The sequence below is a fragment of the Achroia grisella genome, unplaced genomic scaffold (assembly GCF_030625045.1).
Source record: "Achroia grisella isolate CSIRO2021 unplaced genomic scaffold, CSIRO_AGI_Agris_v1 utg1360, whole genome shotgun sequence".
Lineage (NCBI taxonomy): Eukaryota > Metazoa > Arthropoda > Insecta > Lepidoptera > Pyralidae > Achroia > Achroia grisella.
Genome location: NW_026712626.1, coordinates 1,591,040 through 1,615,745, shown reverse-complemented (window position 1 = coordinate 1,615,745; position 24,706 = coordinate 1,591,040). Strand labels below are relative to the sequence as shown.

The window sequence follows — 24,706 nt, the reverse complement described above, 5'->3', positions numbered from 1 at the left end:
ATGTAGATTACCTTATCTTAAAAAGCTTTCAGCAGCAACCAACAACATTAGTATAGTTCAAAAAGAAGTGTTTAAAATTCTAGTCAATTTGCCTCAAAGGGCTAACTGAACTGACTTCATGTCGTCTTATCGTCCTCCAGAGGGACCCCGCCAGCGGAAACCATCATCTAATGCGGATTACCTTATCATCTTAAAAAAGCTTTCAGCTGCGACCGACAGCATAAGAATAGTTCGAAAACAAAACTGCTTAAAATTCTGATCAATTTGTCACAAACGGCTAACTAACCTGACTACATGCTCATCTTATCTTTCTCCACTTATGCCCCACCAACATAAGCCATTAGCTCATGCGGATTACTTTATCATCTTCAAAAAACCTTACAGCAGTAACCAATAGCATTAGACTAGTTTAAAAACAAAACTGTTTAAATTCCTGGTCAATTTGTCACGCGCTAACTGACCTGACTTCATGCCAATCTTATCATCATCCACTGGGGCCCCGCCAGCGTAAACTATAAGCTCATGCGAGTGGATTACATTATCACCTTAAAATACCTTTCCGCTGTGGACAACAGTATTAGAATAGTTCGGAAAAAACCGTATCGGTACAGTATCGACAAGCCGCTTATTTGCAACGTTGGTCAAACGTTGTGAATTTACTTTCGCCGTGACATAACATGTTCGTATGCAGCGCTCGTATACAAACAACGTCTTACAGTAGAATGTATTATGGGTTAACCATATTTGTGTTAACCGACCTCAAAAAATAGAGGTTCTGTTTATTTATATATTACATGGCCCGAACAATTACATTTAAATTACATAGTCTTAATCTTATTAATATTATAAACGCGAAAGTATGCGAGTATGTATGGATGTTTGTTACTCTTTAACGCAAAAATTACTGAATAGATTTTGATGAAACTTTACAATAATATAACTTATTCATCAGAATGAAACGGGCATATGTAGTATATTATAAATGCGAAAGTTTGTGAGTATGGATGTTTGTTACTTTTAATAATTCCTACAATAAATCTCAAATTAATTTAAAGTCAGAAAATCAGAAGTAAAGCGGTGTGATAAATCACTAGACCACAGGCCGTTATAACATTAAGAAAGCATATTTTAAGCATTTAAATTAATTTCTTTTTTAAACATCTAAAAATAACTCTGTAAAACATTTCTACAATAACATATCTAAAAATAATATGGCATATTGATTCGCGGTTAGACCGTCATGTCTTACGGGTCATGAGTTCGATTCTGATGGACGTAACATATTAACTTTGTGAATATATTTTTATCCTTTTCGTTTGCAATGGAAACACCGAGTTAGTGTTGTAAAACACTTTTTAATTTCGATAAATATTTTAACTTATTAGTAGAAACAGTAAGGTGTTTAAATAAAATATTATATTATATATAATTTTGAGCTGTTATGGGCATGTTATGCGGAGGAATGAGGACCATGTCTTATGGAAGTGTGTAATATGAATGTGGATGGATGTAAAGGGAGGGGACGCCCTAAGAAAAGATGGATGGATTGTGTGAAAGATGATATGAATAAAAGAAGAGTATGTTTAGATATGACGACTGATAGAGAGCAGTGGAAGAGAATGACATACTGCGCCGACCCCAAATAATGGGATAAAGGCAAGGCAATGATGATGATGATGATTATATTATATATATATATTTTAGAGAATAGATAAATAAACTTTGTATGTGACATATATAAAGTTTATTTACTATTCCCATTAAAATATTTATCTAAATAAAAATTGTTTTAACAATATATACTCTTATTTATAACAATTAAATGTGTGTTATATATGGTATATATCGGTGAATAATTCAAAATATATATTGCAGTAGTCGACCAGAATTGAACTCACGATCATATCGTCTAAGTTAGGGTAGTGAACCGAAAACATAGGGTATGGCGACCTTAGGGTATTTTGTAGTTTATACTCACAGAAAATCTTAAAGATGTATAATGTTAACCTCGGTGATCTAGAGGTTTTACACACCGTTTTACTTCCGATAGTCGCGGGTTCTATTCCTCGCACAGTTGAAATATTTGTACTCCTGAGTATTATTGTTCGTCTGAGTGTTTTCTACGTAGGTATATATTATGTATGTATTTATAAGAAATATGTAAGTATATCTATCAGTTGTCTAGTACCCACAACACAAGCTACGCTTAACTGGCGCTGTATGAATAGTCCTGTGTTTATTATTATTATGTATTTTTTATTTTATTTAATTCAAGCTACAGACCCATATTATAAATATCTTATAGACTAGCATACACAAGAAATAATGATAACTACACACAAAATAAAGTCGCTGTCCTGTCCCTTAAATCTTTAAAACTACGCAACGGATTTTGAAGCGATTTTTTAATAGATAAAGTGACTCTAGAGGAAGGTTTATATATATAATACATGAAGCCGGGACGAGCAGTAGTAAAATATAAATTCGAATTCTCTATGGTCACGGCTCTATGGTTATTTTTACCAATTTTCTAATTAGGTTAAGCAAATAGTTATATCATGAACACATATACAAATTATGTAAACCGTACATTAACTGAACGCATCTTCGTTACGTTTCGTTACAGCGATTAGTGGCTTACTGTGTCGGAAGTGATTCGGATGTTTTAAATAGATAGAGTGATTCAAGAGGAAGGTTTATATGTATAATACATGTAGCCAGTGCGAGCAGCTAGTAAAATATAAATTCGAATTCTCTATGGTTATTTTTACCTATTTTCTAATTAGGTTAAGCAAATAGTTATATCATAAACATACATACAAATTATGTAAACCGTACATAATAGCTTTAACTGAACGCATCTTCGTTACGTTTCGTTACAGCGATTAGTGGCTTACTATGTCGGAAGTGATTCGGAAGTATACCGAATTCACTTGAGTTCGGATGCATGAAATTGTTAATTTTACATAATTGCGTGATGGTTGTGATGTAACAGTCATAATGGAATATACCGTCTTCAAATTAAAACCGAAACCGAACTCGGTCAATGATATGCAGTATTTTTGTTTTGATATTTATATTAATAATAATAATAATAATCTCAGGACAATTCACACAGCGCCATCTAGACCCAAGTTAAGCTAACTAAAGCTTGTGTTATGGGTACTAGATAACTGATACAAATACCCAGACCGATACAAACATTCATAGTCATGAATACAAATGTTTGTGCCGTGCGAGGAATCGAACCCGCGACCATCGGTCGTAAAGCGGTGTGCTAGACCACTAGACCACCGAGGTCGTCAAATAATAGTAATCTTTGTTGTACTATATTTTGTTTTGAGCGATAAGATAATATAAATTTTAATATAAATTATAAACTAAATATGAGGTATTCAAATATTCAAATTAAATCAAATTCATATTTTTCTTTCTTTCTTTTTTGTAATAATTTGTCACAACATTATCAAGAAATAATAATAATAATAATCCCAGGACAGTTCACACAGCGCCATCTAGACCTAAGTTAAGCTAACTACAGCTTGTATTATGGGTACCTACTAGAAAACTGATACAAATACATAGATTTTTTTACATGTAAATACATAAATATTATACATAAAGAACACCCAGAGATATACAAGCAATTGTACTCATGAATACAAATGTTTGTGCTGTGCGCGGAATCGAACCCGCGACTAGAAGTAAGGCGATGTGCTAAACCGACAGACCACAGAGCCCTTCAATAATATGTCTTTAAAACTTTACTGTGTAATATATGTCATATAATTTATACATAACCTTAAAAAGAATATTTAAAATATTTCAAAAGACATAAAAATAACATTTTATTGTAATACTACTAAACTTCTTTCTTTATATTGCAAAGTTAGGCAATCGCGCAGAAATTCCTTGCATCACTAGTATATGCCTTATAAAAAAGATATTCATAAATGCAATCAGAAATCCATTTGTAGACGGTATTTGTAATCGTAGAAAATACAACAAATCAATTTTGCAATGAAGCCTAAAGTATTACTATTTATATATATTAGTATTATATTTAGTTAGTAGTGTTTAGTTATATACTTTATTACTTTGTAATCCAGTTAAGTTATTGTTATTTTTATGTTTACTTTATTATTAGTAGTTTAGAACTTATAACACAATTCATAACACAAAATTTAGTTAGCTTAACTTGGGTCTAGATGGCGTTGTTTGAATTGTCCTGTGACACACACAATTAAAAGTTTTGCAAATAATGGCTTTTAGTGTTTCCTTCTTCATTAAATTCGTCTAAAGTAGGTCACTTTATTCGCATTTCTTGGTAAAAAACACACTTATTTCACATCGCATAACACTTAAGTCGTTTTCGATAAGCCGACATTGTTTTAACATAATCTTAAGAACAATGAACGAAAGTTGCAACGATTCCGTTTATAATGCGTGGGTGTTTGCGATGCGAAATAGAAAGTTCGCAAATCGATTTAGGGGTCTTTGTATGATTTTTTTTATGGATTATAATTTTAATTTATTTTATTTAATTCAGGCTGCATGGCCCATATTATAAATAGATTATAGACTAACATACTCAGGGGTGGATCGTGAATTTGTGGGGCCCTGGGCTAAATCAACTTTGTCAGTTGGTGTATTTTTTTTTGTTGAGTAATATAATTAGGTAGGCCCACCTATTATTACTACGCGCACTTGCATGATATGATAGGTTTTTTAACATTCTAGATAATTTTTATATCCTAAATATCGTTTCAGTTATAAGTTTCAGGGGCCCTTTATATCCTCGGGGCCCTGGGCTGCAGCCCAAGAAGCCCTTAGATCCGCCCCTGAACATATATAAAAGATACTAATAAAATAGAAATACAAATTGTCTCTATAGTCATGGCATGACGACAGCATTCTGCCACAGTAGCGCCGATACACAAAAGGGAATGGAGCACCCGTCTGCGCTAACGGTTTATGCTGGCTGGCACCAGTGCAGGATGATAAGATGAGCATGAGGTCAGGTCAGTTATCGCATCGTGTCAAAATTCACCAAAAAATATCACGATGGTTTTCAAGAGGGAACCACGTGGGGTCAACCTGACATGGTACATTGCTAGCAATAAGATCAACAGTCCAAAGTTGTTTGTGTGAATTGTCCTGAAATATTATTGTTATTATTCTGAACTAATAACACACGGTGATCAGTTTACGAATCAAGCGGCTTGACTTCTAAAATAACTTGGTTTGTTATCGCCATTTCGATCACCAGAAAGTTAGTTCGAGAACAAAAACATATACTTTTTTGTTTCACAGGTTCGAACACCCTCCGATTGATCCCCCGTCTAATTCAAAAGGGGATCGAAATTACAACGGCCTGAGATTCGAATCTCTAGCGGTGCCCTCAGACTAAAGTCATATACGTCAGGCGGGAGTTGGCCTTCAGCTGCTCTATAAGTCCTTCCGCGGGTTTGTAGTGCCATCTGCACTCGCCCCCTATCGTCCGGTAAAGCTATAAAGGCTAGCGACCGACAGAATTAGATTAGTCCGAAAAATAAAACGACCTGTCGACGCAAAAGGTACTTACGACTAGTCCACGATGCTCTTACTCATTGCTCAACATATTTGCAATTCGCCCTTGATTGCTACACGACGGAAATGTACGCTTGAATGAATGTATAAACATACGACTATGGTAATAAGAGGAGAGACAGCGGGAGCGGAAACTGGTAAGTAACTTTTAAACACATATTGTAACGGCCTTGCAATAATACTTAGCTAACATTTCCTTCAAAATTATTGGTTATGAATGTTTTGTAATAACTCGAAGAGGCAGCATAAAATAAAATAATGGGAGATCAACAAAATTATATAAATTACTAGTACCGCAAAAGTTCTTTTGCCATATATATTAGAATCGCTATAAAAAATAGGGGTGGGTGATAGAAGTGTGAAATTTTAGGGTTGTATGTATTTTTTAATGCCACATTATAAAAATATTAAATTAATATAAAGTTGTAAAAACAATAAAATAAAATACTGGTGGACAATCCTTATCACTTAGGATTATGAAAAATAGAGAGTAGCCGATTCTCAGACCTTATACATATAAAATTTCATAAAAATTGGTAAAGCGATACGGAGGAGTATGGTAACTAACATTGTGACACTAGAATTTTTGTATAAAATTATCGAAATCAAATAAAATCAAAAATCCTTTATTCATGTAGGACATTTTAGCCGTTTGTGAACGTATTTTTTTTGTATTAATTTTTTCCCTTACGTCCAGTTCAGTATAAAGATTCAATTGAGAAGAACTGGCAAGAAACAATAGATAGAAAGACTAATAGATAGAAATTAAGTAAGTCTAACTTCATTTCTATACTATTTTCCACTGGTGCTCCTGCAGCATGTACAGTAAGTCACTGAGTAAGTAATCACTACATCATACGAATTTATTATCGACCATTTAAATTACCTTCGAATTATGAAAATTGAAGCTTATGGTAGAAAGAAATAACTGGCCAGCAAATTAGCATCAAATCTATACAATCGAAATGTTCTATTTTTAAAAATCTACATCTATCTCTCTTTATTTGTTAATCCGTCTCTATCTGATTGATTACAGATTACCGCCATTTCTTATGACATAAAACACTTCATAATCACACAATCCGCGAGCGGTGACGCGTTGTTTCCGCATCATCGTTCCTGCCTTTCACTCTTTACTCTTTTATACTCTATTATTCGTCATAATCGGTTGATTATGCTGACTAATCTATTTTTGTCGAAAAGTGGTACAGAACCACAGATAATGCACCTAATGGCATCTATTATTCAGCCATAGTCGTCAAATATTGGCGGGAAATTTTTAAGTGCTTTTTATATTTTTTCTTTGTTCGAAGTTTAAGTATTATATTTTGACAAATTGATAATGCACTTATATCACATTATATGGAATAGTGATGTAATACAGAAATCTGTACTAGAATTTGATTTCGATAATCTTATATATAAAATTCTCGTGTCACAATGTTAGTTACCATACTCTTCCGAAACGGCTTGGCCGATTTTTCTGAAATTTTATATGCATATTCAGTAGGTCTGAGAATCGGCTACTATCTATTTAATGTTAAGTTATCCAAAAAATGTGACACTTAGGGGTCTAAGTGTCATTTTTTTTTGGATAACTTTTATTATTATGTTATGTGGCATTAAAAATACATTTTCACCACAATCCTAAAATGTTTACCCCTCTAGCATCAACCCCTAATAATATTTAATAGCGATTTTAATTTATTATAATAACAATTATATAATATTAATAATAACGTTTGCAGAGATAACTAGTATACTATAGATTACTACTATTTCTACCATAAAACAATTCGTTCTTTTTACGAAGGAAAATAAGAAACCTAAATCCTCTGGAATTAATAGCGATACATATAGGCTTCATAGTATATTGTATGTTATCGTTGGCGAGACTCTAGTTTCTTTGAGTTCCTTTGTCTCACCTATTTCTAGCATTCAATTAATTAAAGTAGCTTGTTTTAGTGTGTTTTTTTTATTTGTATGAATGAACGGTTTACGCTGGCGGGGCAAAATGATAATCAGTGTTAAAGGTTAATATGAGCATGATGTCAGCCCATCATTACAAATTCACCAGGAATTTATCACAATGGTTTTTTTTTTATACTACTACGGTTTCCAGGGGAAACCGCGTGGAGGTCAACCTGACATGGTATATTGCTAGCAGTGGGATCAACAGTCCCCATTACTAACAATCTTCTTCCCTTCTTTTAGTGAATTAGCTGTTCCAATTTAAAAAAATTCCAAGTTTAAATTTAAAACAATGTTGACTATTCAAAAGTGCTTAAATTAAGTTTATTTGAATAAATGATTTTCTATTCTATTCTATTCCAATTTGAAGAAAGTGAGAGATGGCAGTGATATTACATATACAGAAATAATACCAAAGAAAAAGCTGTATGGGCTTAGACTCGTTGCGTTTCCAATATCGATAAATAAAACAACAAAAAGTGATATTACAGCGTACGGAAATTTGTTATCGTAGAGCATAACAATAATTGCATAAGAGTGGTACCATGTTTTTTTTTTCAGTTTACTCTAATGCTGTTGGCTGCATCTGGCCATAACAGCTTCATCGGACGATAGGAGGCAAGTGCAGATGACACTCCAAACCCGCGGAAGGACTTATAAAGCGGTCGTAGGCCAGCTCCCGCCTGACGGATACGACTTTAGTCTCAGGTCACCGCTAGGGGTTCGAACCTAGGCAGTACCCCAATCCAAAGGCCCCGGATGTGTGCGCGTGTACCCACACGCCTCTACAATGGAGTAGGGCGAAATAGGTCGCCCTAACCACATAACGAGATGGGGCCTGCCCTACAGCATCTACAGGGCGGGCCGTCGCCGTCGGAGCTGGGGTAGAAATGCACTTGCGAATCCCCTGGCTATAATATAGGCGCTCGTAGGTACACCGTGTGGTTTTTGGTGAGTACAAATCTCACACACCGCCCCGCCCTCCCTCCGGCGGGGTGACGGTCTTTTGAAGATTTTCCACACGTTAAAAAAAAAAAAAGGGGGTTCGAACCTCAGCTCAGGCCGTCATAATTTCGATCGATGAATTGGACGGGGATCCATCGGAGTACTTATTGTGGTACTGTTCATGTATAGGTGAAGATTACCACTTTCCCATAAGTTTCTTTCCCATTCCACTATCTTTACATAGTATAAAATGATGTCGTTTCCGCTGTCTGTTTGCTTAGATCTTTAAAACAACGTAATGGATTTTAATGCAGTTTTCAGCAATACCCAGGACAATTAACACTGCGCCATCTAGTCCCACCTTAAGCAGAGCTTGTGTTATTGGTACTAGCCAACTGATATAAATACTTAGATGTATTTTTTTGGTACATACATACATAATATACATAGCAAACACCCATACCGATACAAATAATCATACTCATGAATACAAATATTTGCGAGGAATCGAAACCGCGACCATCGGAAGTAAAGCGGCGTGCTAAACCGCTGGACTAAGGAGGTCGTCAAATTATATATATAATACATGCGTATAATAGTATAGAACAAGCTGAGAAATTCAAGGATTTGTAATTTGTTGATGAATTGTGTACATCCGTGCGGGGGGAAAGGGTATTGTTAGGGGGGGAGGGGGGGGAAGAGAATTGTTAGTAATGTGGAATGATGATCTCATTGCTAGCAATATACCATGTCAGGTTGACCTCCACGCGGTTCCTCCTGGAAACCATCGTTATAAATTCTTCATGAATTTGTCACGATGGGCAAAGTGACCTGACCTCATACTCATCTTATCATCTTCCACTGGTGTCCCAGCGTAAACCGTTAGCGCAGGCGGGTGCACCATTCCATATTCACCCATAAAAAAAAATGCATCCATGTGAAGCCGGAACGGGTCGGTAGTAATATATAAAAAAAGTATATATACCCGGATACTGTAAACACAGAGTGCAATAAACAACTGAACTCATAATATATGAATCATCATCCGGTTTACGAAATTATAATTTCTCAAGATGCAAATAAAATGCGTAATACAAAACCGGCATGCTAGGCTCTAGATGTTGTTGTAAATTTACAGCTATTTTATTATGTAATGCAATGTCTTAATAATGTTATATACTCGAAAGTTTGTGGGTTTGGATGGATGGATCGATGCTTGTAACTCTTTCACGGAAAAACTACTGAAATATATAACTAATACATCAATATAACATATAATTTAAAAAGATATTATGTAAATAAATAATAAAATTTAAAAAAAATTGAACGAAATGTAATTAAATGGTAATAAATGTCAATGAAGAGTGATGCAAACGAAGTTGTGCGAGTCAGCTAGTATTCAATAATGAAATCATACTCTCTTAATTGGAAAATAAAAAAAATATACCTAGGAAACTATTGTGAATAATTCCTGGTACAACCACGATGACACACTAACCTAAATTCAGACTCGTCCTATCATCATCCACTGGTGCCCAACCAGCGTATACAATTACAGCCAGTGGTTATTCCACCAATGTCTTGCGCCCACACGGTTCCACAATTGAGTAGAGTGAAATAGGTCACCCTAACAACGGTATAGGACTTGCTCTACACCATCTATAGGGCGGGTCAACGCCTCTGCAGGGCCGATAGAATGGTAATCCGAACTCATTTGTGTAGGTTCAATAGGTCGCCCTAACGACGATATAATACAATTACAGCAAGTGGTTATTCCACAATGTCTTGCGCCCACATGCTTCCACAATTGAGTAGACTGAAATAGATCATCTTAACGACGATATAGGGCCTGCCCTATACCAACTACAGGGCGGGCCAACGCCTCTGCAGTCACGATAGAATGGTAATCCGAACTCATTTGAGTAGGTTCAATAGGTCGCCCTAACAACGATATAATACAATTACAGAAAGTGGTTATTCCACCAATGTCTTGCGCCCACACGCTTCCACAATTGAGTAGAGTGAAATAGGTCACACTAACAACGATATAGAGGCGTTGGCCCGCCCTGTAGATGGTGTAGGGACACCATCTACAGGGTAGGCCAACGCCTCTGCAGTCGCGATAGAATGGTAAACCGAACTCATTTGTGTAGGTTCAATAGGTCGCCCTAACAACGATATAGGGCCTGCCCCATAATACCGTCTTTATCATAAGGGCACACGGGGCCCGTGCCCAAAGCCCCCATTCTCAGGGATCCCCCGAAGGACTGTCAAGTTTTCTCACACATTTATTCTCAAATTATTTTTGCCGGCCACACTACACTTTTTTCACAAATCAGTAATTTTATTGTTCTTATACCTTTGAAGCTATATGAGCTTTTTTTTTTACTTTCCAAACGGGCCTCGTATTCTTGTGTGCCTAAGGGCCCCAGCTCAGTTTAAGACAGCGGTGCTGCCCCATTTACTCTCCTATGGAAGGTATTTTGCTCATATTTCTAAAGCTTATTTATATTTTATGAAAACTTCAACCTGTTTCTTCCTGTTTCCACGCAAGGTTAACACATAAAGGAGATATCGAAAATTTTTACGATTTTATTATATGTACAAATAAAAGTGTATAAATCAAAAAACATAGCACAGTCTAATAATGAATTTTAAAATCCTATTTTGAAATATCTTGTATATTTGTATTGAGAAAATAGTTCTCAATACAAATATACAAGATATTTCAAAATAATGCAATAGCATTATTATAATTACTATGTCAAAGAAACTTGATTTTTATTGGATACGGGGAAAACCTAGAACACTTTTAACGCTTCGCAATCGGTAAAGCCGCTACCACAGTTTACAAAACCATCAGTATCTCTGAGTCACAGTTTACGTTCATATTTCATACAACAAAATACCAGTGGCACAATTTATATATGTGTAGACACCAAATATATATATGTATAGACAAATAATGATATAAATATTGACTGACGGAATCGGTCGTCTATCGGTTTAGCACACCGTTTTAATTCCAATAGTCGTAGGTTCGATTCCTGCCACGATTCAAACAATTTATTAGTATGATTGTTTATATTGGTCTGGCTGTTTTAAATGCATATTATATACATATTTACAGAAAAATATCTAATTATACTTGTCAGTTATCTAAATTATAAATACTGACAGCCTGACAGACATATCTGATGGTCGCGGGTTCGATTCCTCGCATGCACACAAACATTTGTATTCATGAGTATGATTGTTTGTATCGGTCTAGGTGTTATCTATGTCTATTATGTAAGTATTTACATATTTTTGTAATTAAGTATTTCTTACAGTTGTCTAGTATATACAACAGAACGTGTACTTACCTAGGTACTTGATGGCGCTATGTGAATTATCCTGAGTTATTATTGTAATAAATACATCAATACATATAAATAAAATTGGAGTGTCTGTTTGTAATATTGAAATAACCGTTTTTTACTACATGCATATGTATATAAACATACGCCAAAAGAACATTTTTTACAATTTTTGTCTGTCTGACTGTTTGCTCCGGCTAATCTCTGAAATGGCTGGACCGATTTGACGGGACTTTTTTTGGCAGGTAGCTGATTTAATAAGGAGTAACTTAGGCTACTTTTATTTTAGATTTTTTCTAGTTTAGAAAAATATTATTAATAAAAATATTTAATAGGTAAATTAAAATGAATAATATGTATGAAATGACACATATTATATGACATATAGATATATGAAATTAGTATATTAGATATGTTAGTAATATATATATGTTGATTTAAATTAAGATGTGAAAAAGCAAGACATAGTTAGATTAGATAGAGCAGATATAGATAGAATATAGTTATATATATATTTATGTACAGATATATTATATATTATCTAATACCTGAAGAATCCACAGGAATCTAGAACCTTCCGTCACATTCTAGAATATTTTCAAATTTATATGCTTCTTCTATGTTTCTACCTATGTCTTGCCGAACGACCACATCGGAGCTCAATTTAGTGCTGGTAAGAACGTGCCGTAAGCATAGTATTAGTAAAAATAACTGTGCGAGAGTAGTTCAAATAATTATATATTTTATAATAATTCTATTAAAGTTTATTTTAGTAAATTCTAATATTTCATTTCTAAAATTTTCATTAGAAAATGAAGCATTTGATTATATACATAGGTTGCTAACTAAATTGTCTGGATTCCCTTCCACAAGACATAGTTTTATAGATGGTCAGATAAAAAAAATATGACTTATTAAAAAGTGCTTGTATTGAGTTTAATTGAATAAAAATTATTTATATTTCTACGTATCTATTTACAATAGGATAATAATAGAACCGGTCCCCAATATAATTAATCTTTTTGTAGTATAATTCCTTTCAGTGTATATAAATTTGATTTTAAAACAGAATTAACATATAACAGCTTTGGTAATGGTATACCTTGGTAGGTAGTAAAAGAAATCAAAGACCTTAGGCCTTAATGCGTAAATAAAGACTTATTTACACGCAGTAAAAATATTTTAGTTATATCTGATTGCTACCAAGACATAAATTTCTTTTAGTATCAATTCCTTTAGTTGATATTAAAGATAATTTGTTAGCACCTTATTTAAAGTGAATCGACAGGTTTTAGTTATTTTTACTGATATCTACGCTACAACATGTAAGTGCACGTCGTTAAACCACGAAATCCACTTACTTTCATCATTTATAACTGGTCCGTAACTCAATCCTTCGTTCGATGCGAAATCTATGCTGTTCGAATCGTGAACTCCGAGTAAACCAGCTTTCGCGACTCTGTGACAGCACCCTTTCAGCAGACCACCACAAGAACCTTCTAGAAGTCCCCCAACCATCCAGCAGTAGATAAAGAACTCACAGGTCCCGCCTTGCGAGCACCTTTTGTCGTCTTGTCGATCCTCTGTAGCCTTTATAGGCATCGTTAGTGCTTCAATATTCGTATCACTTACACTACTATCTATTAGGCGGCCTTTTCTCACTTTGTTTGTATGTTTGTTTGTACTATTCAATAATTCTTTTAGTATCTGATTGATTTTCATCACTTGCTCGTCAGATATAGGTTTGAACTTGGGCAGTTTTTGTGTTGTATTAGGAAATACGTAATAATCGTTCCTTCTCAAATATGATATGGTTCTTCCGTCCGTTTGTACGAACATGGGTTTCTCTAGTGTTATTCCTTTGAGTTTTTTTGTTACGTTCTGTGTAACGTCGAATTGAGCTCGATGTGGATCGTTGGCATCTGTTTGAATTAAAAATATTAATTTAAGTATGTTACAATTAATGAAAGCAAGCAAATGATCATTAAGATGATAATTAATTGAAATGATTAAGTTTTCATTATGGATAATAGTTATATCATAGATGTAATATACTTATATATAAGATGATACCAAATTATCTGCATTCCAAGAGCATAGTGTTAGATATATATGTATACTATATAATTACGATAATACTGGAACGTTAATATTAATAAAATTAATTCTATTCATAATAAAATTCCTTCATTGCGTGTAAATTAGTCTTTATTTAGGTACTAAGGCAGTTCATTGTTACCATATAAAAACTATCGAAGAATACTGTTACCTAAGCGACAATAGATCTTTTTTAAAAGCCCGTAATTCAGTTTATTTTTTATATCATTTTAAATATTGAAGAAATACCAAATAAAATAGCAGCCCACCTGATGATTGAGAACAGACAATAGATAAATCACGTTATCATGTGATATCCCGTAGCATTATTGATTGTATGAAAAAAAATTGCTATAATTTAAAGTTTATTAGGAACATGATTTTTTTTCGTTATCGTAATATATATAGTATGATATATAGAAGGAAATGTAGATAATTTAGTAGTTATAGTAGTACCGCTCAATATATGAGAAAAACTTTAAACCAGTTAGTATAAATGTGCCAAATATGATAGTGTCTGAACGGTGTGATAGAAAATAAATGAGACGACAGTATAATCAAAGGACAGATGAATTAACAAATGACCAAACCTAATGACGTACACATCAAATTGCAAGCGGTTATTATGGGTACTGTCTACCCCATTTCCAGCAAGGTTCTGACTTCCACTTGGTCCCTGAAAACTGTGTTAAATACTGGTGAATTCGCCTAAGTAGGCAGTAAAGTCTATTTTATATCAATTTGTCTCAAGTAGTACATAGTAGACCATATTTTTAAACTATAAATTTAAACAGTATTAAGGTTTTATTGTCAAAGATTATACTTCTATGTATGTGTATGTGTGTGTGTCAAATACATGGTACTTTGTGTGTTTTTTTATTGATTTAATGTAGTTTTAAGCATGATTTTCAAAAATATTAGAATCCTGCACTTCCTCTTTATATAAACTGTAAGTGTGCGAAATTTTACGCTCCTCCATCTGCGCAAGTTTTGAAAATGGATACAATGTTTCTTCATGTAATAATGTTAATCAATTATGAAGTGAATCAAAGTCAAAACTCAAATATAAAATTATTTGTTAACATAGCACCTTTCCACCTCTTGTGCACGTCATATTTTTTATCACGTTGGGTGCGTTAGATATAGTGATAAAAAATATGACCCTAAATTATATTTAAGTATTACAACTTGTAGGTCTTATACACTAAAGTACTCTAATTAAACGCTTATAAACTAAAAAAAATATATGTATATTAGTAGACCCCTCAAGCATTGTTTTGCCATATACATTGAAATCGCTATTAAAAAATTGGGGGTGATGGTAGAGGGGTGAAAATTTTGGATTGTGTGTAAATTTAATGCCATTTTATAAAAAAATTAAAATTAAAAATTTTGTCCAAAAAATAAGAAATAAAATATTAGGGGTGGGTAACCCTTATCACTTAGGCGTATGAAAATTAGATAGTAGCCGATTCTAAGACCTAATGATATATAACATTTCATAAAAATCGGTCAAACCGTTTCGGAGGAGTATGGTAAGTAACATTGTGACACGAGAATTTTATATATAATATATATGTATGTATGTGCTAACAATATGTAACCTGTTGTTTATTAATGTCGCTTTCACATACAATATATATATATATTAAAGGTGTCTGTCAGTATATATACGGATTTAATTACCACTACGTGCCGCCATTTTGTCGCTACGTCAAACTCATTTCGTTAAGACACCGTAATATATACTGTAATAGAGCTATACTTTGTACAAAGAGGTACCTATCTACGCAGACAAGCTACTTGACGGCTGGAATAGATGACAAACAGCTTGCTTGTAAGATGAATCCCATCAAAAACATAAATGTGAAATGAAACCCAAGTTCAATATTATGATATATGCCTTGGTTATTGACTTCAACGACAAAAGAAATGAGATCTAAATAGGTGCCAAGTTCAATGGTCAGTCCTGAAATTTATTTATAACTAACAACTAATACGCGACTTCGTCGGCGTGGAATTTTACTTTATTTTTCTAAAATGAAAGTTTTTTTATAAAATGAAGGTAGTTTAAGTTACTCCTTATTACAAACAAAACGAACACTTAAACTTAAGCAAACAGACAGACGAAAATTGTAATAAATGTTATTTTGGTGTATGTAACGTATTTATATTCATATGCATATAGTAAAAAACGGTTATTTCAATATTACAAACAGACTCCAATTTTATTTATATGTATAGTAACATAAAATATCATTTCTTCTTATTACTTAGGATAATATATTTTAGTCTAAGGTCTGACTTGGCTAGTTCTCATATACTTGTTTGATGTAAATATAAGAGATCAGCAAAAACAAATAGAGAGACTAGTTTTTTTTATTTAATTTATTACACACAAGTAACAGCTGGTTATATCATAAAAATAGATAAGTTAATTTTTATTATCTGTAAATAATAATTATCACAAGTTTAACTTGTCATAATCTTTGTAAAGAAATAAATACATATACACAAAGAAATAATAACATTAATCATTATTAAATTTGTATATATACATACATATGTATGATAATTGCTCGTTATGGGTAATATAAAAGTTACATAATTGTATATTACGATATAAGTGCGTTATGATGGTTATAACACACGAGGCGGAATAGAGCCGAGTGTGTTAAGTACGCACGTATACCGTACGTCGCTTTTACAACACACTTGATACTAATATTATAAATCTGAAAGTCTGTTTGTACGTTCTTTTTCACGATTACAGAACGGTTCTTATTGCTTGTCGTAAAGATAATAAGGATGCTTATTTAAAATCTATTGTTTTAAGCAACGGCTAGTATTAAAAACGATAAAGTTTGTCAGAATATACAGGTGGGTTTCTCATTCACACAAAACTACTAGACTGCATATAATAAGATTTTGTATACTTACAGATCATATTATTTTTTATAGCGTAGAAAATAAACGAGCTTGCGACTCACCTATGGGCCATCTATTGACCTAGTATTATACATATAAACCTTTCTCTAGAATCACTCTATCTATTTAAAAAAACCGCTGCAAAATCCCTTGCGTAGTTTTAAAGATTTAAGCCTGCATAGGGACGGACAGACAGCGACAGCGACTTTGTTTTATACTATGTAACGATAATGATTTATAGATGTGTACTAAAAGCGAAAGTTTAAAAGTACCTATCTACTTCATAAATATTGCAAATTGTATTTTTATATAAATTAAAAATTTATAGATACGACAGATGTAGCGGTATTTTAACAGTTAAGGCTCGTAATTTGATAATTATCTAAACGCATATTATTAAATTATTTCCTATATATGTACATGTGTATGGAAAACTATACTCAAGACAAGTGATTGGTGTCATTGACACATTGTGAGAGTAAGACGGAAGGTATAATATGCAACGAGTGAAAGAGACACGTATATGTGTGTCTGTATGCATTCACGAGTTGGATCGTGGTAGTGAAATCCAGTTAAGGGCAATAAGTTAATCTATAACTATGTAATATTATGTTATTTGTGCTATCTATACATACAAATAAAATTGGAGTGTCTGTTTGTAATACTGAAATAACCGTTTTTTAATACATGCATATGAATATAAATACGGCATATACACCAAAATGACATTTTTTTAAATTTTTGTCTCTCTGTCTGTTTGTTCCGTCTAATCTCTGAAATGGCTGGAGTGATTTTGACGGGACTTTTTTGGCTCCTTATTACATCAGCTACCTGATATAATAAGGAGTAACTTAGCCTAAATTACTCCGTTACTTTTATTTTAGAAAAATAAAGTTAAATTCCACGTGGACGAAGTCGTCGTGATCGAATCGAACCTAAAAGATCAAAGAAAAAAATTTCAAATTTTCGTCTCCCCTCTCAGCATCTTTCAACCGTATTTGCGCATTAAAAAGTAGCCTATATCGTTTCTCAGATTCGACTTCAGGTTAGACTATCTGTGTAATAAATTTCTTTTAAATCGATTCAGTTATATGTCGTGAAACAGACAGACAGAGTTACTTTCGTATTAAATATTAATACTATCTCTGTAATAAATTTCATTTAAATTGATACAGTAGTTATATGTCGTGAAACAGATAGACAGAGTTACTTCGTATTAAATATTAGTAAGGATTAGGTATTAAATTAATTTAATTTACTTTAATTAAAACATGAAGATATCTTAACATACCCTTAAGTTGCTACACTCACTCTATCCACAACTGTTTAACAAAAATGCAGCGGTAACGGTAAATATAGATATATTACGTTTATTACACAACACGCATCCTAATACCGTTACAATATGCGTTCTAAGTTACGTTTTAAGTTTAACTCACTAGTTAAGTTGACGGCAGATTAATATCGAGTAAACGATGGTATAACCGCCAGTTAAAGTTAAAGTTCTTACAAAATTCACGTGTCACAATGTTAGTTACCATACTCCTCCGAAACGGCTGGACAGATTTTTATGAAATTTTTTATGCATATGCAGTAGGTCTGAAAATCGGCTACCGTCTATTTTTCATGCCCAAGTGATAATAGTTGTCTACCCCTATAATTTCTTTTTCGGACAAAAATTTATTTATTCTTTTTTTATAATGTATACGTAATACATATAAGATCTAAATAATTTTTGATTGTTTAATAATCATTTATCATTAACCGATTATTCTTTACTGCTCTGCACTCACAACCTCAATATTTGTATCTGTATATAGTAGTTATTTTTATACTAGCTACTCGCCGCGGCTTGCCCGAATGTACATGTATTATATATATAAACCTTTCTCTTGAATCACTCTATCTATTAAAAAAACCGCTTCAAAATCCGTTGAGTAGTTTTAAAGATTTAAGCATACATAGGTACGGACAGACAGCGACAGCGACTTTGTTTTATACTATATAATGATAAGTATGAAAGACATTCGTCTGCAAATTACCGATAAATCATTTTCTTAATATTAAAATTGATCAGAAAAAAAATTTTGTTTTTTTTCGTATATTTCCTATATATTTATACTATATAGTATATTATACCGCAACATGGTATAAATGAACATAGATACAATTCCAGATTAACAAACGCAAAGTAAATTCAGACCGTATTTCCCTATTATTAGAAAGTTCTATTTGCACTAACGATCTCGTTTGCATATGTCTTCCTAGTGCTTAATTAGTTAACTATAAATAGTATGTGTACAGTAACTAGACTTTTTGTAGTAAAAGGAGTTGACAATCAACATTACATGTGATGGAAAGTGGTAAGTGGTAACGGTAGAGTATAGGCATGAACAGACGAACGGACATCGAGGTAGAATTTTTATACATAGACACAGCTAATATAGGACAGTCTCAAAAAAATACAGTATTTTAAATTAAACTCTAAAGAGAAAACTGACTAACTCCACGGTGATGGTAAACAGAGCTAACAATTTTTTTGCGTAACTAGAATTATAACGCTGATAGTGTTTTTTATCTTATCTTATATATAAAATTGTCGTGTCACAATGTTAGTTACCATACTCCTACGAAACGATTTGACCGATTTTTATGGTATTTTATATGCATATTCAGTAGGTCTAAGAATCGGTTACTATCTACTGTTCATACCCCTAAGTCATAAGGGTTGTCCACCTTAAAAACAAATAGTAGCCGATTCTCAGATCTACTGAATATGCATATAAAATTTTAACCCCTAACATTTTGTTTTTTGTACAAAATATTTGTTATATTTTTATATTATATAATATGACATTAAAAAATAAATACAACCTTAAATTTTCACCCTTCTATCACTACCCCTATTTTTTAATGACGATTTTTATTTGTATGCAAAACAACGTTTGCAGGATCGGCTAGTAATTATATATTAGTGTAGCAGAACCGCAATTGTCGCCTATAATAGTGACCTTAGACAATTCACAAAGAGTCATCTAGTTCCAAGCTAAGCAAGGCTAATGAACATGTAAATATATTCGTAAATACATACATAATATATGTAGAAACTATCTAGACCAATACAATCATAACATATTGGGGGAAAGGGGATTGTTAGTAATATGGACTGTTGATCGAATTGCTAGCAATGTACCATATCAGGTTGATCCTAGGAATCATCCTGACAAATTCCTGATGAATTTGTCACGATGGACTAACTGACATGACCTCATGCTCCTCTTATCATCTTCCACAGGTACCCCATCAGCGTAAACCGTTACCCGTGTATACCATTCCATTATCTTACTAACATTATAAACGCGAAAGTTTGTGAGTATGTATTTTGTTACTCTTTCACCTAAAATTTACTGAACTGAACTGAAATTTGGTTGTAACTTTACAGTAATATAGCTTATACATCAGAATAACACATAGGCTATAATTGAAAAGTCAAGGAAGTATGCAGACGAAGTTGCGCGGGTAAGCTAGTCATCCATAAAAAAATAATTAAAAAAGTGGAATGTTTAAAAATTAATTTATATCTTTTCATTTACCGGAAATCTTTTTAACCGCGCATTTAGCCTGAACCTTCATATATAAGTACAAAAAATATAGTTTAATTAACTGCTAACACTATTTTTAATGGATAATCAGCTATACTACTTACATTTGAAGGTTTCTTTTTACTTTGGTCACGCTTCTATTCAATTGAATATCTACAATCTCTTAACAAAAAGCGAGATTCATCTTGGAGATGTAACAGAAGCGTAATACGATTAGTAACGCCGTAATGACAATACGATCGAAGGGAGCAGTGAACTGTGAAGGCCAAACTGCCCTTTTTGAAGTCGGTTGTTAATGAGTTTTATAGAAACAGGGTATATTAAGTTTTCTAAAGGATCAGCACGCACACGCACGTGACACTCCTAGTGTTTTAGGTGTCCAAAGGCTACGGTAACCGTTTTCCATCAGATGGGCTGAATATTTGTTTACCACCTGCGTAGTATAAAAAAGAAGCATTTACCTTTTACCATCGCACCGCTAGTCATGGTCAGGGAATTCATCCGCACATGCTACAACCTGTGGTCTCGGATAATGCGGTTTCAGATGAGTTTAATCTCCCATATACTTAGTAATTACGAGTTGGCAACGCGCACGTGACACCGCTGGTGTTTCAGGCGTCCATAACCTATGATAACGCAACCATCTTACCAATATTATAAACGCGATATTTGTGTGTATGAATGGATGTTTGTTACTATTATATTATTAATATAACACTTTACATCTTTTATAAGGGAAAATATGCGTAACTTAGCATTTTAAAGTTTTACTTTTGGGATACTTTATTTGTCGGTTCAATGATGTTTGTACGACACTCTATACAATAATGCAGTTATAGAATATAATAGAATAGAATAGAATAGAATAGAATAGAAAATCATTTATTCAAATAAACTTACATTGAAGCACTTTTGAATAGTCATAACATTTTTTTTTTTTTAATCTACCGCTCATTCGGAATGCTGTCTCATCACAAGAAGAACAAGCAAGAAACTTGTGTGTTGCTCTTGAATTGTTAGAAGAAGTTGAATTTCTAGAAGAGCTCGTTAAGGCACATTAATTTGTCTAAGGAAGGAAGGAGAGTACGCTGACATTAATATAATTAAACGAACATTAAAAAAATATATTAAACGAACTATTTCACGCGAAAACTACTGAACGGGTTTTGATGAAACTTTACAATAATATAGCTTATACATCAGAATAATACATAGGCTATGAATTTCACGCGGGTGAAACCTAAAGCACAGCTTGTAGTAAATAAAGCGGTGTGCTAAACCACTATACTACCTAGTTCATTTATATTGTGAATATAGTATTGTTATTGTATATATGATAGGTCATCACTTTCTATCAGATGATCTGACAGTCTGCTTAGCATACATATAAAACAATACGCGAATACAATCATTGCGTATCGAATCATTCGAGTTGTAGACAGGGAACAAATGTGATATGTCTTGATAAGTGACGAATATCTCAGCTCTGTGTAGGGTTCCGTATAATATAAATGTGTAACATTCACAGAATTTGACTTTGTAAGTTGTGTTTTAATTACATATAATCGATATATGAATCAAAAATCATAAATCAAAAAATTTGTAGCCCATTTTACGAAATAATGCTAATATTTGTTTTTATGCATAAAAATACGTTAAATCAATAAAAAAACGTTACACATGCTTTCCGTCACACATACGCATAGAATTATAGTCTTTGACAATAGAATCCTTATGATGAGACAGCATTCCGAATGAGCGGTGGATTAAAAAAAAAAAAATGTTATGACTATTCAAAATTATTTGAATAAATGATTTTCTATTCTATTCTATTCCTATCTAAACTTGTCGAAACTTGTCGCTGGCGTTCCTCAAGGCGGTATTTTGACCCGCTTACTCAAATTCAAATTTTAGTCTCGAGCCTTGGCTTTTGAACTTTATTAGGCCATCGACCAACTAAACATTAATATACGTACTCAAATGGTCCTAGTTTGGAATATCCGTGAACCCTACCAAGTGCCAGGCAATAATCATAAGTAGCGAACAACAACTAAGCAAAATTCATTATGACACTTAACCTCCAGTTCTTTTCATGAATCAACCTATTCCTTACAGGTATCGGTGAAATATATTGGCTTACTGAGTAAAGCGGTTTGCTACCCTAGATAGAGGGGGAATGGGGATTGTTAGTAATGTGGACTGATGATCTTATTGCTAGCAATGTACCATGTCAGGTTGATCTCCACGCGTTTTCCCCTGGAAACCATCGTGATAAATTCTTGGTGAATTTGTCACGTTGGGCTAACTGAACTGACTTCATGTTCATCCTATCATCCTTCACTGGTGCACCGCCAGCGTAAACCGTTAGCGCAGGCGGGAGCACCATTTCATTATCATCTATAAAAAAAACCCTAGATAGATCACCGAGTAAATACTATCTTCATATATAAACTATATATATTTGATTAATTCTTTCTGAATATATACAACTTTTTTATATATCTTTTACCAACCATACTAACCAACCAACCAACCAACCATACCCGCGATATTTGCTTCTTTTAAAATAAAAGATGGGCCATAGCAATTCTAATTTTATATATTTTTTTCATTTATCAAATTTCATTAACATTCATTCAATTCAATTATATGTAACAATGTAACAGACACACTTATAAATTGATAATGTTAAATATTAATTTATATGGAACCCTTTTAACTGCACTCGACTCTCTCTTATTTGTTAATATAAAATTTATCTGCTCAATTGATGAAGAACAATAGCATCAAGTTAACACTTTATATGAATGGTCTATTTATCATGTTATCATAGACTAAGATAGCTGTCAGATTGAATAAAAACAAAAGGCTGTATGTAAGCGTGACCTTAGGGTCATTTGTGAAACTGAAAGTTTTAGATTATCATAAACAATGTCTATGAAACAACTTTTTTCTGTAATTGAAATAGCATTCAAATAGACAAGCGTATACCTGTGGACATAAGTAAATACAAAATATAATCCATACATTATAAGACTAGCTACTTGACCCGGCTTCGCCCGGATGTACATGTATTATACATATAAACCTTCCTCTTGAATCACTCTATCTATTAAAAAAACCGCTTCAAAATCCGTTGCGTAGTTTTAAAGATTTAAGCATACATAGATAGGGACAGCGACGGCCACTTTATTTTATACTATGTAATGATAATGATAACCACAATTACATAATCTTTAAATATAATAATTTGTTTGTATTTACTTAGGACAACATTTATTCAACAACAGCAATAAAAAAATTCTTGCTCATTCTTCTTATGATGAGTCTGCGTTGCGAATGAGTGGAAGAATAAAAAAAACATTACTATTTAAAAGTGCTTATATTAAGTTTATTTGAATAAGGAATATTCCTTTTTAGAATTGCTTTTTATTATCCTTATCTAGCTACTATTTTCAATAAATGTGTTGATAATGGCGTGTTTCCTCAATTAATGAAATTTAGCAAATTAATTCCACTCTTTAAATCTGGAGATAGATTTGAGCTAGGCAACTATAGACCAATTTCTATTTTGCCAGTTCTAAGTAAAGTATTTGAAAAGATTATGTTTAACCAAATGTTAAAATACTTCAGGGATAACGGACTGCTTCACAGTCAGCAATATGGTTTCACTGCCGGCAAGTCTACTACTGATGCAGGCGTAGCGCTTATTACACATATATTCGAATCATGGGAAAACTCACAGGATGCTCTCGGCGTTTTTTGTGACTTGTCGAAGGCGTTTGATTGCGTAGATCATGAAACACTTTTGTACAAGCTCAAACATTATGGTATTAGAGATAATGACCTAAGTCTAATGAAAACTTATCTAGAGGATAGGGTGCAAACTGTAGATATTGATGGTGTAAAGTCTAAGGGAACTAATATAAAAATGGGCGTTCCTCAAGGTTCAATATTAGGCCCGTTTCTCTTTTTAATTTATATAAATGACCTTCCCTACATGGTAGAGAAAGTTGCAGATATAGTGTTATTTGCGGATGATACTTCGTTAGTGTTTAAAATTGGTCGCCAATGTAATCAATTAGACGATGTAAATTATGCTACCTCTGCTATACTAAATTGGTTCACATGTAATAATCTATTATTGAACTCCAACAAAACTAAGTGCATTAAATTCACGCTGCCTAATGTAAAACAAGTAAATACGCAGCTATT

General features: G+C 33.1%; 1 protein-coding gene across 3 annotated transcripts in view; it reads right to left on the bottom strand.

Moving 5' to 3' along the window:
- Positions 1-24,706, bottom strand: part of LOC131855260 (serine proteinase stubble) — a 57,184-nt gene that overhangs the window by 15,656 nt on the left and 16,822 nt on the right. For 2 of the 3 annotated variants that reach the window (XM_059206502.1, XM_059206503.1), the window contains exon 2: positions 13,226-13,786. The exons of the other annotated variant lie outside the window; for it this stretch is intronic. In XM_059206502.1, coding sequence (XP_059062485.1) covers positions 13,226-13,786 — 561 coding nt within the window. The remainder of the gene's footprint in view (positions 1-13,225; positions 13,787-24,706) is intronic. 3 annotated transcript variants of the gene reach the window in all.